The 14,534-nt window shown below is 31.8% G+C and overlaps 1 protein-coding gene across 3 annotated transcripts; it reads right to left on the bottom strand.

Moving 5' to 3' along the window:
- Positions 1-3: 3 nt before the first annotated feature.
- Positions 4-7,767, bottom strand: LOC110036688 (serine/threonine-protein kinase haspin homolog). 3 transcript variants are annotated; one of them, XM_020741187.1, is made up of 16 exons: positions 7,659-7,767; positions 7,463-7,577; positions 7,291-7,368; positions 7,039-7,123; positions 6,185-6,906; positions 2,720-2,843; positions 2,519-2,634; positions 2,313-2,424; positions 2,119-2,211; positions 1,966-2,027; positions 1,727-1,857; positions 864-934; positions 736-788; positions 457-523; positions 256-373; positions 6-143 (listed from the first exon to the last, which is right to left on the bottom strand). In XM_020741187.1, exons 2-16 carry the CDS (start codon positions 7,558-7,560, stop codon positions 97-99), a joined length of 1,977 nt encoding a protein of 658 aa, XP_020596846.1. In that variant the 5' UTR covers positions 7,561-7,577; positions 7,659-7,767; the 3' UTR covers positions 6-96. The 3 variants fall into 3 exon arrangements, 2 of the variants coding, with proteins under 2 accessions (XP_020596847.1, XP_020596846.1); XR_002295255.1 differs by lacking the exon at positions 6-143 and having other exon boundaries at positions 355-373; positions 457-619; positions 7,463-7,767; XM_020741188.1 differs by lacking the exons at positions 2,313-2,424; positions 2,519-2,634 and having other exon boundaries at positions 4-143; positions 7,463-7,767.
- Positions 7,768-14,534: the final 6,767 nt, after the last annotated feature.

Here is a 14,534-nt window from a genome sequence, read left to right on the forward strand (position 1 = left end):
ACTCACCGTTTCATAATCTAATTAGCAAATCAAATAAAAAACCTTCTTGAAACTCTAGCTTCAAAGGGAGGAATGAGGAACTCCCTTCTAGTCACATTAGGTGGCTTTAACTAATGTCACCAAGTCATAACTATTCATCATACCTGAGGGAATAAAACCATAAAATCATAAAAAAAATTAATTTGTTTTGGAACAAATGCTGAAAGTTTATTCTTTCCAGAATGTAATGAAGTTACAAATCTCTGGAAATGTAACCTGAAGGTAAAAGAAGTTCACTTAAGAATGGATCAGACAGAGAATCCTTAGCAGATTCATAGTTGTTCAAACGCCTTTTAAATGACCTAAGATCTCTCACATCCTTTGTCGTCCGATCCTGGAAAAAAAAATGAAGATTTTGCAGGCAATCAGTGGAGCTTTTGGGTTTTGCTGGCAAACATTTTCAAATTAAACACTTACAAAGATTTTCTTCTTGTCCAAAATGTCAACAAGATACATTAGCCAAAGAACATTGGTCTTGGGGAAGCTCCTTAGCAATATATTACATCAGTAAAATAATATACTTTTTATTTCATCTATTCAATGCCATGTAAAGTTTCTTCAAGCATAGGCAGGGACGAAACTGACTTAGTGGAACCATTCATAAGTATCAGGATTTAATGACAGCAGATCATAACTGATTGAAACTGAGGTAATCATTTGTGTTAGACATAACCAGAATATAGAGCAAAGACATACCTCTCTTCCCAGCATCCTCCAGTGACTACTTTCATCCTTCTATATGTTTCGAACTGCCAAAAAGACAAATAGACAATAGAATGGGGCTTAATTTTAAACATCTAGAGCTACTTTAACTTGCTTCTCACCTGTATATTCAATTTAGGACCCTTGAAGAGTTCAGGATCTGCTGAAAGGTTAAGAAATAGTACAGCTTCTCCTGTGGTCATGCAAAATCTAATCATGCAGTACACGTTATGCTGTAAACAGCAAAGCTCAAATAACTCAGACCTAAGTCCATGAAAAGGATTCTTGCTTGCTCCTTGGCCTATTTCTCAGTATAATTTTCTCTATTTGAAGCATAAAAGAAATTAACAGACACAAATCTTCATGGAATATCATATTCTCAAACTAGATGCAGGTGTAAATCTCATGACCCTACATGCCCAACGCTCCAAATTTATTCCGTCTACTTTTCTCACTTAATCTTATTTTACTTTTGTCACTTAATCTTAATTTTCTTTAACACATTAATATAATAACACATGAAAAGATTAATAAAAGAAGGCCTTTGGCAAAAGTTCAGAACTATTAAAGAATCCAACCCTAATCAAATTTGCATATATGCAATATCAAGGCTTCTAGGTTGTAATGATTACTGAGCAATTCCTTCGTGGCTAGTATTGACAAAAAAGTTCATAACTTTACAGATTTCATAACATGAGAAAATATACTGACTTTCTTTAAAATACTCGAGTAATCAGACCATCACAATTCTCATAAAGGAAAATCACTGATACGGTAACGCAATAAATGATGCGGCAAATTCCGCAACCATCTAAATGATGCAAAATCTTCTTATGTTCTAAGGATTGTGTTTAATGGTAAAAAATGGTCAATACAAGTATTGCATCCAAGGTCTAAATAGAGTTTTTTCAAATAAAAAAACTAACGAACAAAAACATAAAGTTTGTCAATAAATTGCACAAAGATATTGTGAAAGAAAAATTACCAGTGTTGATACGAGAAAGTGTGAAGTCAATTATAGATACTGCCAGCCCAAAGTTATTTACACTCATTTTTTTCCCTTCGAGGGTGAAATTAACAATTGTGGCCCCATTACGACGTAAAAGAATGTTACCCCTACAAGTAATATTTTTTATTTAATTCACTAGCGGTAAATGGTATTCGTAGGCAACAATAAAGCAAAATGAAATGAATCATTTGGAAGTTTCAAAAGCAAATTGTTACCAGTGTAAATCTCGATGTTCAAATTCACATGCAACTTCTGCCACAGCTAATGAAGCGGTAACCTACAACGAGAAAGATGGAACTGCCTTCACATGAAAAGCAAATGTTTACCAAAACAATTTTGTGAGAGGAGAGGGTTAACAAATTGCTTGCCTGCACAAGTAAACTTCGAGCCTCATTAAATTTTTTAAGGACAGAGTTTTCAAGATCCTTTCCACCATCAGCTAATACAAACACAATGTAGCACTGAAATAAGAGTTACTATTGCTTAGGAAATAGAGATTTTCAAATTCTATCATTAACATAGGACAGTTGTCAAAATTAATGTCTTAGAGTCTGAAAACAACTTGATTGTCAGGAAATGCACAAGGATGATCATTTTCAGAATTATTTTTGGCATCCCACTCTTCCCATGCTCTAATTAAGTGTGTATCGTACAAGCCTTGACATACTCTAAAACTGTAAGGAATTAAGACAATGTTTACAGAGAGCTAAACAAAATGATTGCACGGGGTATGAATAGTGAGATTAGGCAAGAAAAATATCAACATACTCCTTGGTCTCAATAAAATTTGCACACGAATTTAGCTTTTCTCCATATTCATGCTGCTCTCTCAAAGAATTTAGCGTTAAGGAAAGCAAGACCTCTTCTAACACTTCTTCAGATTTCTAAAAGGAAGAGAGAGAGAGCAAAAGCATCATTAACACGAAAAAAGGTCGACTGTAAAAAAAGCTAAAAAAGAGCTCTGCAAACCTTCTGGACTTCTCCATTAACAACCAAATCACCGTCAATGGGAACTATCTTGCATACTGTTTCACCAGTTCTAAAAGCCTCGCCATATGTGCCTTCACCAAGCTTTATTATATTGCTAGCATCACTGTCTCCACAAAAGCCATTTTTAAACTAAGAACAAAATCTGAATATTTTCATGAGAAAATGTTTCCAATACGCTATCAATTAAATGTGGCAACATTGACTTGTACAAATGTATGAAACAACCAATTCTAACAAAGCTGTACATGTACTCTGTTCAGTTATCATTTCAAGTTTTCAGAACCAATCTTTGGATTGGCTCTCATTTCTGGATTTTGTTCACACATAAAGACCGAGCTCTTTATTACTTTCTCTTAAGAGCACTAGCCAGAGATTTTTCACCTAAAATTTTCCAGGGAAAGTTGAAAATATGGCCTTAGTTGTTAAATTTATTGAAGTGGCTTCTGAAGGAAAAATAATATGAATAATAATACTTCATTGTACCATAGCCTTAAGGTGCATAGTTTGGCTACAATCACTACTCGAGATGAGAATAAGACTTTTTTTTTTGTCCAAAAACTTAATGATTTAATGACTGAGTTTATTCTTTTAAGTCTTTCATTAACACCAGTCAAGATCATGCCAACTCAGATAAAGTTAACTTTCTACATCAACTTGCAAAAATCAGAACTTATATCAAGGTTGAAGTAAATTATTCGACTTTAATAGAGAACAAGCATGAAGCTTTTATAAGTTAACCTTCTCTTTGGATTTAGAAGAAGTTGCTCACAACCTCAGTAATGAGGTCACGTTAAAAACCAAAGTCTAGACTTATTTAGAAGATTTTATTTTTTTTTCTTTTTTTTTTGCGGGAAATTAGTTTGTTGTCTAACAATTAATTCAACATTAATCCACGCCTCAAGAAATTACACTTGATTCTTTTTTTGACTTATTATTTGGCTTTGTTTCACCAGATAAATTATCAAAGAAAGCTCAATTTCAGGTCCTTAATGAAAGTTCTTAATTGCTAAAAGAGGTAAATTGTATTACTTGTAATAAAACTCATTATTTGTCACTTTTATTTTCTTTGGATGTATTATGAACTATTTTACTAAAATGATAAATTATTTTTCGATCTTTTACTAGCAAATTTTTTTTATATATTTTATTAGTCATTGTATTTTGCATACTTTTAATCTCAAAATCAACCATTAAATTGGCTTTGACGGTTCATTATTATTTTCTAACAATTAATTCAGCATTAATCCATGCCTCAAGAAATTACACTTGATTCGTTTTTTAACTTGGCTTTGTTTCACCAGAGAAAATATCATAGAAAGATCAATTTCAGGTCCTCAACAAAAGTTGTTAATTGCTAAAAGAGGTAAATTGTATTACTTGTAATGAAACTCTTTATTTAGTACTTCTATTTTCTTTGGATGTATTAGAACTATTTTACTGAAATGATAAATTACTTTTCAATCTTTTACTAGCAATTTATTTTAGTCTATTTTATTAGTCATTGTATTTTGTACACTTTTAATATCAAAATCAACCATTAAATTGGGTTGGACGGATCATATTATTTCTTGAAGTCATTGAAATGATGAATTTATTTTGCTAAACTTTTGTAGATTTTCTGTTTTCAAATTTGAAACAAAATAAAATGGTTTTAATTTGACCACTAACCAAGAATTTCAAACTTCTTAATAAATAGGGTATCAAAGCTTTAGATATCACTTTAAGGAATCATTCGCATTTTCATATTTTCTCACTTCATTTGACACTTCTCTTTTAGCGTCCTTTCTAACAAGTTCAAGTAGTGAGTCATGTTTTCTATTTTGAAGAAATAGTGAGTGATGTTTCCTATTTTGAAGAAGAGTCAAGCTCAACCTTCCTCCCTAATGTTGAGTTTCATAAAGCTTAGCAACATTTACAATAAACGACGGGAGAGAATCTCATTGTTAAGAATCCAATAGAAGGCTGATTAAGTTTTTACACCTAACAGAGTCTAGGTACTTCAAAGCAACTAACCTCACTGTCTAAAAATAGATAAATAAATAATAAAAAATACCTCTCCATGTCTTGATATTATTCCAAATCATATTTTTTTGTCTTTAGCATCTCCCCATGCTCACCGTACTTAACAGAATATTGAATATAAATTTGTAAATGGTAAACAACAAAACCTTACTAAGAAAAATAACTATGAAACAAAAGAAAAAAAAATCAAAGAAAAGGTAATATAAAATGTGAAACTCTAAGATTTTACTTGTTTGTTAAAAGTACTAAAACTTAAGAAAATCATTCAAAATATCTATCCCACCATTTGACTCCCTGTTTATAAACTAGGGATAAAGCAAAATGATGCAAGAAAAGTTACATTTAAACAACATAAATAAAACTATATAGCAAAACTTAATAAATGCTTGCTATAAATGAACTTAGCTAATATATAATCATTTGGTTAAATAGAGTACAAATGCTAATTTTCAAGTAAGGGGTGAGTTTGCATGCAGTAACCGACCAACTTTATTAAGGCAAGTCGAAGCTAGTGAGTACCATTAGCAAGTCGGGTAAGCAACCTTAATGGCATGAGTGACTTTATTCAATCTTTGAAGAGAGTATAATCAAGTGGATAGTTTTTGAGCGAGTTGAACTAGATGTTGAGTTCATCATGCTTCTGGTGACTTTCAAGTATTCAACTTTCCTAGTTTGCTAGCTTTGAACCTAGTTCATACTTTTCAACAAAACTAATTGAACTAGCCTAGGATATAATTTAAGTGTATATAACTGGTGAGTTAATTTATATACCACAAAAATGATAGTGTGTCAAAGTTAAGAAACATAGAGCAAATACAAGTTCTACAAATTTTGGTTTGGTTCAGGTTGGGCAAAAGATGAAGATTACTTCATGATCGGCTTTGATTGTATGGAATCGGTTCGAGTTGTTTAATATCTAAGTCTAGTGAAGAAAACAACCAACCATTTAAAAACCCATGTCATCAAGGGTTTAAGCGACAACTTACCAATATTAAGTTCAACATAATTTTTTATCTAGTTAAAAAAAATTCAAGTGGGAAGCAATAACTGAAATCTCTCTTGATGTTTAAAGATTCAAAGGATATGTTATTTAAAATTCGTAGAATCAAGAAAACAAAATGTTAAAGTATTTTTTGTATGATCTAGAAGCTGCAACTTGCTAATTGATTATCAAAATGAGCTCGCTAGTTGATTTATATATTCAAATGAGAATCAAACAAGAAAAAAAACTATTGAAACCAAATCATTATATAAAGTTCTTAAATGAAATAATAAACACTTATTTACAGCATTTACTAGAGGAGTGAATTAACAATTCAAAAATTCGTGGGAACATATTCATGCTTGTGAGATTAGAGACTTGTTTAAAAAATAGTCATATAAATGTGTATGAAAGTTTTAATTAAAAAACTAGGAATTTACCAATAATCCAAGAAGACTTCAGACAATTTTATTGGACATGACTGCTTGCAAACCATAAGAAGTTGCTCAAATGCAGTCAGTGATTCCCCACCACATGACTCTCCAGGTAAGGCCCCTGAATCGTTCATGCCACCAGCCTTAACCATCTTACATGTCTTGTTCTTTGAGAAAGCCATTGCACCTTCACATTCATCATTGATGATTCCCTCTTGTTTTATGCTGAGGGCACTAAGGGAAGATAAAACAGAATCTGCCCTCAAATCTTCAATCAATTTTTTATTAGCACTTCCTAAAGAAATACCCCTTGGGACAATAGAAAAGTTTGAGGCAACCTCTGAGAGAAACTCCTTCGTAGATTTCTTTGTTGCACTATAGGATTTACACTCGCTCACTTCAAAAGTTGAATTTTCTCTGATCTGTGATAGAGAACGGACAACACCATGCTTGACAGAACCATCAGTAGTAGTGTAACTTGAGGGAGCTGGTATTGTTTCCATTATCTTAGAAAGTGGCCATGCAGTGCACTGTCCCGAAAAAAGCTTTGATCTTCTCCATCGACCCACAATGGCAGTCAAGTCCTGCTCCATGCAGTTATAATCTGCACCCATCTTCCAAGTAAACTTATTGGGTGAAGGACTTTCCTCCAACAGTTCAAAGGCATCAACCTCTTCAAAATATGCCTTTTCCTTGCTGAAATCATAGAGTTGTTCCGAAGCTTTCTTCTGCAAACACACCATGTATGTTGCCATAGAGAATGACTATCATCCTATCTTACTGAAGTGCCAATCAAGAGAATCTAACTTCAACAAAAAAGAAAAAGAAGCTTTAAGATAATATTAGTAGAGAAACAAGACCTGCTTTATTTTATTCCGCTCGCCTCTTTGTTTTGGTTTTGTCCTCAAATCAAGGCCGCCAACAAATATTATGCTTTCCCTTCCCCTATGAATAAGCGATAAAATTAAAATAAGCATTAAGGGCAAACTTTATAACCACAGCCAACAAAATAGCGATCACGAAGCGTTGTTATAAAATTCTCATTCATAATCTTGAAACAAGAAGGTTAAAAATTCAATCGAAACTAAGAATGACATAAACTCCAAGCTGACCTTATGGAAAGGGATCGATTCCAGCTAGTCCTCTTCAGCGGCCCACCGTTTAATCTTCTCCATGGATTGGATTCATTTCTTTGCAATTAAGTTTAATAAATCAGACAAAGGAGTGAACATTACTAGCGTATTCCATAAGAGCTGCATAGTTTGAGGAGTTTTCCGCGTCTACCTTTTATCATTAGTTTCTCTTGGCAGCTTTCTCCCCTCGTCGACCAACGCGATTTGGTCCTCTGAAAACCGCTCGGCATCAGGTGATGCGATTTCCATAAGAACGACCCCTTTGCCTATAGAATATTGGAGAAAAAGTGGAGCAGAATCGAAGCGACGAGTTCAATAGGAGCAGGAAACTAGGGTTTCACTAGTACCTCATGAGAAAATGCTCCCAGTGAGTCAGAGAAAGAGAGCAAGGGAGCACAGGGCTTTGGGGAGGGAAATTTGAACTCGACAGTCGCTTCAAAAAACAGCGATTTTTTTTTTTTCTTATGGGCTATTTGGTGTGCTTCAATATGTACGCCATTCTATTTTATTTTTTTGTAAACATTTTTTATTTTATTTTATGGTTTTAGACATTAGTATGGAAGTTGAACTTTGTCAACCAGTGTTCTAAATTGAAGATATGTGTTTAATTGTACATTGAACATATGACCACATGAATCTCAAGAAAATTTAATAGATCCCACTAGGAAGATACCATAGGACTACATCAAAACAATCGAAAGACAGGCATCATGAATCATGCCTTTCGATTGGATAATTGGCTGACCAAAGAAACGTATATCCATATGAAAAAAATATTGTGCACTTCATGTTTTATCAACTCTTTTAAAGGGGAATGAGTTAGGTATTAAAAAAAGAAATTTTCTTATGGATTAATCCCTCTATCTCCAACATATGGAGACTTTTGACGTTAAAAGGTAAGACGCCCGGCTAGCTGACTTCGTCTACTGAAGGCAGGAGAGCAACACCCTCGTGCGATGGGATTTGTGTTGCCACATATGCATGCATTTGTCGTTGGCTGAGCGGATCTGAGGCCATGACTTATGCATTAGTGATACGCACACTCGTCCTACTCCCTAACGCAAGAAGTAGCAATAAGTTGAATGATTATGTCGTCTTTTCTATCCTTTGTTTCTTCATCATCGCATGTCTGACCAATCTAGGCCACTTGGAACCATTCGGCCTCCCTACATCTTCCGACCATTTTCCTGTCTGCAGGTCTTACTAGCAAGTTTCTTCTTGGGTGTTGGGAGTCGGTCGCATGCTCTCGAGCTTTTTTTTTCTCGCCATCTAAATGGCAATTTTTCTCAGTAGGCAGTTCAATGGTTTATTGCCACTTGCCACCACTAACCTCCGTTAAAACCGACTTAAAGATAGGATTTCTAGCAATGATGATGGGAAAGTGCTCCTCATTCTCTATTTATAAGGAATACCAGCACAAAAACTCAAGGATTTTGATTATTGGAATTATTTATTATGCAATTAAAAAATAATTTTTTTTTATTTAGTTTTTTATTCTTATTGCAGTTGTCACTTTTGAAGAAGTAAGAAAATTGAAGAACTAAATATATTACATAAAGAATATGATCGCACGAATCACCTGCAAATTCAACGGATCGCACTAGGAAGGTACTAAAGGACTACATCAGACTAGCGAAACTATAAAGGCTTCAGGAATCATTCTTTTTAGTTGAATCATGGGTCGACCAAAGGAAAGTATATCTAAACGAAGAAGATTTTAAGCACATGATTTGATGGATAGTCATGCGTCCTTAACCCCTCAACCAATATCTAGGATCCTTATAAAGAGAACCAATGATCGCTCCCTATAACACCTTCTTAACCCTCTACGAAAACCTCTTGTCCAAATAAATGTTGTCAGTCAATTTGTGGTAACACGCCCTCTGCCTGGTGATCTAAGTTCATCATAAGGATAAGATGGTCTCTTTAGGGGATTCTCTCAAGAAAGTTGTCCGACGACCTTCCAGCCAACCGAAGGATATTTATTCAACCGAACGATTATCGGACGCCCAAATGTTAGCATCAGTAAATCATTAATACCCCACTTCATATAGTTATGAATGTGAAATGGTGTCAATGACGGTTACGATCATTCAAAAAACCCAGAGTCAATTACAAATATGTAAAGGTGTAATGACACATTAATCATTTTTAACGTTCCTATTTAAAAAAAAAAGGCAAATATGTAACTTACTAGACATTTTTTAGAATTTATAAGAGGAGGGGGGCTCATTTCTTCAAAAAGAGACTATTGAATCTATTTCAAGAATACTTGTGTTATTAGGCAATCTACTTCTTTCTCTTTCTTTTACACTTCTACCCTTCAATTCGTCCAATGCTCTAATCCTTGGGCATGACCCATGGTACATCGTGGGATTCAAAACTAACATTCATTTTTAAATCAAAAAATAATTAAAAATTAATTTCATTTGAATCTACATCCAATGTGTGATAATGTCTTGTATGTTGAAGTATTTTGTTGGAAAAATTTGTTCTAATCGTTTGAATTTGGTTTTACCTAGTTCAACCAAGATCGAATTTTAGTTTGAAATAAGGATCAGTTGTTCACAAGAATACTCTCACATATTTTCTTTGAATAAAAATTCGTAACAAGAGGACATTGACGAGAACACACGTTGATTTCTATATGGAAGTTCACATGTGCCACCGATAAGAGCAATGACATGATGAATATTAGGATTTCATAATGAGAGTTCATCGAGGAATTTGACAGAAGTAGTGTCATGTGAAGGAGAAATTGATTTCATGATGTGAGCTTAACAACAACATCAAATGAAGTTGTGGCATGTCAAGGATAAGAGGACTTTATGACAGTGGCCAATTAAAGTCATGAAGTGTAAAGGGAGATATTATTTTATGATAGGAGCTCATTGAAAGCATTGATTGGAGTGACATTGCATGAAGAAGAAGTGGTGTTTGAACCTTATTTCTAATAAGGTCAAACTAAAGTTTGAATTCAAGTCGTTTATAATTAATTTTGTTTGCAACAGACATTACTAAGAAGTCCATGTATACAAGTGGGGTTATTTTTCTTAGAGCTGAGTTTTTAGATATATTTTTCTAAGAAAATAAATAACTAGAAAATTTCTCAAATTTCAAATTTTAGGAGGCAATAAGTTCAATTTTATTTATTAAAAAAATTTAAAAGTTTATTTTTCTCTCACGTCTCTCAGATCAAGAGAATTTCCAATCATGCATTTTTTCATTCGTGAATCTAAAACATTATTAACACCCCTTACCAATCTTGCTTACCATGACTTATCACCTCTTTGTGGTTGTTGCAACAACCATCATCGCTTGGCATAAGCGCTATAACCATCATTGCTCATCACACCACCTGTTGTAATTCTCACCCTCCACCTACTGCAACTTGTTGCTTGATAACCACAATCTATTCTCACTCACTCTCTTGTTGTTATTGCTCTCCATGTGCCGTTATTTAAATGTGACTACTTGTAGTTGTCTACTTCTCTTGCTTGTCGCCATCCACCACTCGGCACTACCCTTCTCATACTTGTCTCTCACCATTGTTATTCATTGTCCTGTGATCCCGGCTTTATATATATAGAGATGTAAAATGTGATGTATGTGATTATATTTATAATATTTAAATATGAGATATTACGCAAGTATACATATCATTATCAAGTAATATAAAACTTTCTGATTAAGTCCCGAATATCGAACCCAGGGGAAGGATTAGTTTTATATAACAAAATACTTAGCAATATATATTCTTACTCAAACTTAAGGTGCTATAATAGGAATAAAAGTTTGATTTTTTTTGTAATTGTTGATAATTTAAAATAAAGTAAATAACTAATTAACTTAACTAAAATACTTGCAAGAAGAAGACAATATAAGTAAAATATCTTTTTCTTTATCATGAATCAGTGATAAACAAAGAAATTCAGTTGTGGAAGTATGTTAAATGTGGTGTGCCAAATAAGAGCAATAATATTTTTTACCCTTTCTAAAGTTGCTATGAAAAACATTGGTTATTCTATAGTTTGAATAGTCTTTAAGACCGGCTAGGCAGGGAAGATACTAGCTCCCACTCTAGAGTTCCCTCTTCTCTCTCTACCTGGGGGGCTAACATTTTGTATCAAAACCTAAAACTATAAATCAATTAAGGGGCTTTAGCCTATCACTCTAAAGTCCTCTAATTCTACAGCCTTGAAAATATATTCTCCTATTTATTTGCATTCAACCCCATGAACTACATTCTCATTCATGAAATCAATATGTGATTCCAACCATTTGTTGACTGAGACAATATCATCTTGGATCTTACATGTTTTCACAACAGATTTTAACATCTTAATTAGCCAAATCAAGAAGTAAATGAAGTGCAAGGTCTTGAATCTTCACAACTTCTTCCAACATTGAAGTCTAATACTTCACACAACTTTCTTTAAACATTTAATCACTTATCATTTTAAGGAAAATGATAATAAAAACTACTCTGAATCCATGGAGAAAACACAGTCACACATGAGTTTAAAAGTATAAATCATGCACACAAACAATAAATCTAAATTAAAAGCTAAGTGTAGTCACAAATTTAAACACTTATCTCAAATTCTCTCCACTAAATGTATTGAAGTTCCTTTAATTTCTCTTCCTTCTCTCATAATACAAACTATCACTCAAAATAATATAAAATAAAATAAAGGTGGCCGGCGGCTGCAGTTGTAAATTTTGGTGGTTGGTTGTTGGCCCCCTCTTTTGGAAATTCTAAGTCTTTTCTTATAAAAATCTAATGAGTGACTTGGTGTCTCTTAAGAAATGCGTCTTCATTCAATGAATCTTCTAAAATTTATCTCCTCAAAAGCCAATTGAATGAATTTTTGTGACCATGGGCTATTTCCCACATTTTTATCAAGGGTTGCTTCAAACACCTCTTTAAAATCCCACTCCAATTAATATTTCTTCAAGTAACTAACTTTGGCACTTAAGCACGAGGTACTTGGCACTTAGGCGCCCCACTTCATTTTTGCACATTTTATCATTTTTGCTCCAAATTTCACCCCTTTTCACTCCTTTTAGCATTTTACATCCATTTGATTGTACATACAAGAAAAATACATAAATACCTTTCATTAAAGCGGAATATCTCAAAAATAGGTATAAAAATGTGTATAAAAACACTATATATTTTAGGTGTATTAAAATTTCATAAACTTAAGATGTTACTTGTCCTCAAGTGACCATTCAATCTTTAAAAACCAACATAAGTAGATAATGCCATAAGTAGATACATAAGTAGATAATGCATATGAGTTTCTTTAGGAGTTGCTAAAATTTTGATTTATAAATATAGTAGTCCAAATTAGAAAAAATATTAGTTAATGAGACCAACTTAAAGTTTAGAAATTTTTAATGTTAAGAAATATGAAAATATGAGTTCCTATCTAATTTAAAAATATTGTAGATTTTCCAAATATATAATTTAGCCCTTTTATTATCTCCACTTAATAAATTTTATTAAGAATAATTTTGCTTACCATATTATATTTTTAAGCTTATGAGTTTCTCAAATCTTATACTTTAAAAAGATCAAATGTGGAACCAATTTTTTATTAGGCACTAATCCTCAAGCTTCTCCTCTCTTTTCTTTTATTTTTTTTTCTTTTACTTTTTATTTTTAATTTTTAAGCAAGAATTACTATATCTGGATAGACCTTTAATGGTTTTGAATTTCACTTCTCCTTTCTTAAAGCAAAACCCTGATATAAATCTTTTACTTATAAATATAATAATAGTTTTGAAAATTATTTTTAATAAATAAAATTTAATTATTAAAAATAAAAGTCTAAATTTCTAAATATTTCAAAAATACAATTTTTCTTACTAAAGTTAGTTACCCTATATTTACAATTTCTACACTAAAAATTTTTAAGTTCAAGTTTTTCTTCATTACTGTAAATTTTAACTAAATTTTTTTACTCATTTTTAATGTTAAGAAATATGAAAATATGAGTTCATATCTAATTTAGAAATATTGTAGATTTTCCAAATATAGAATTTAGCCCTTTTATTATCTCCACTTAACTAATACTCAAATACAAGTTTAAAAAATGTAATAAATCCTTCTTTTTCAAGTTGATTCAAGTGAAGCTAATTTTTTATTAAGCATCTCCTCAAGCTTCTGCACTAATCTTCAAGCTTCTCCTCTCTTTTCTTTTTTTTTTTTTTACTTTTTCTTTTTCCTTAATTTTTTTTCTTTTTCTTTTTCAGGCAAAGATTAATTAAGCAAGAATTACTATATCTGGATAGGCTTTTAATGATTTTGAATTCTACTTTTCCTTTGATTTTGATTTTCACTTCTCCTTTATTAAAGCAAAGCCCTGATATAAATCTTTTACTTATAAATATAATAATAGTTTTGAAAATTTTTCTTAATAAATAAAATTTAAGTATTAAAAATAAAAGTTTAAATTTCTAAATATTTCAAAAATACAATTTTTCTTACTAAAGATAGTTACCCTATATTTAGCATTTTCTACACTAAAAATTTTTAAGTTCAAGTTTTTCTTCATTACTGTAAATTTTAACTAAATTTTCTTACTTATTTCTAAAATAAAAATTTTATTTACCTAATATAACTTCATATACATAATCATTTTTCAAATCAAAATCAAATTTATTTGAGATACAATTGAGAACAAATAAACTTTCAAGTTTCTTTAAAATTTTTCATCCCCCCAAACTTAAATTTTTAACAAAAATAAACCATTTAGCATCATATATAAAAGTAGGAATGAAAACAAACTATAACATGCTTGCAGGAATTTTCATATCCTAAATATACAAGTACAGAAATTAAAAATAGGAGTAGAAAGTTAAATTGATCAAAATTTTAATTCTACTTAATATAAAGAGATTCATTAGACTTATATGCAGTGGAGTATAACTGAAAAGCAAATAAACACAATCACAAATAAACACAATTGCAACATAAAGAAAAATAACTGGTAGTAAATTGAAAATTTTAAACATGCATATTTAAGTAGCAAGTTAGCTAAATTCTAAACCTTTCTAAGATTCCAAAAAGTTTAACAGACACTAAATAGATACAACAACATAATTAAAACAATTACTAGGACTAAACCATAATAGCTAAACACAAAAATTTAAATACATCACAATAGGTGTACAAAATAAAATATTCTCAACAATAACAACTGAAAACACAACAT

This window comes from Phalaenopsis equestris, unplaced genomic scaffold, assembly GCF_001263595.1.
Source record: "Phalaenopsis equestris unplaced genomic scaffold, ASM126359v1 Scaffold209690, whole genome shotgun sequence".
Classification (NCBI taxonomy): Eukaryota; Viridiplantae; Streptophyta; class Magnoliopsida; order Asparagales; family Orchidaceae; genus Phalaenopsis; species Phalaenopsis equestris.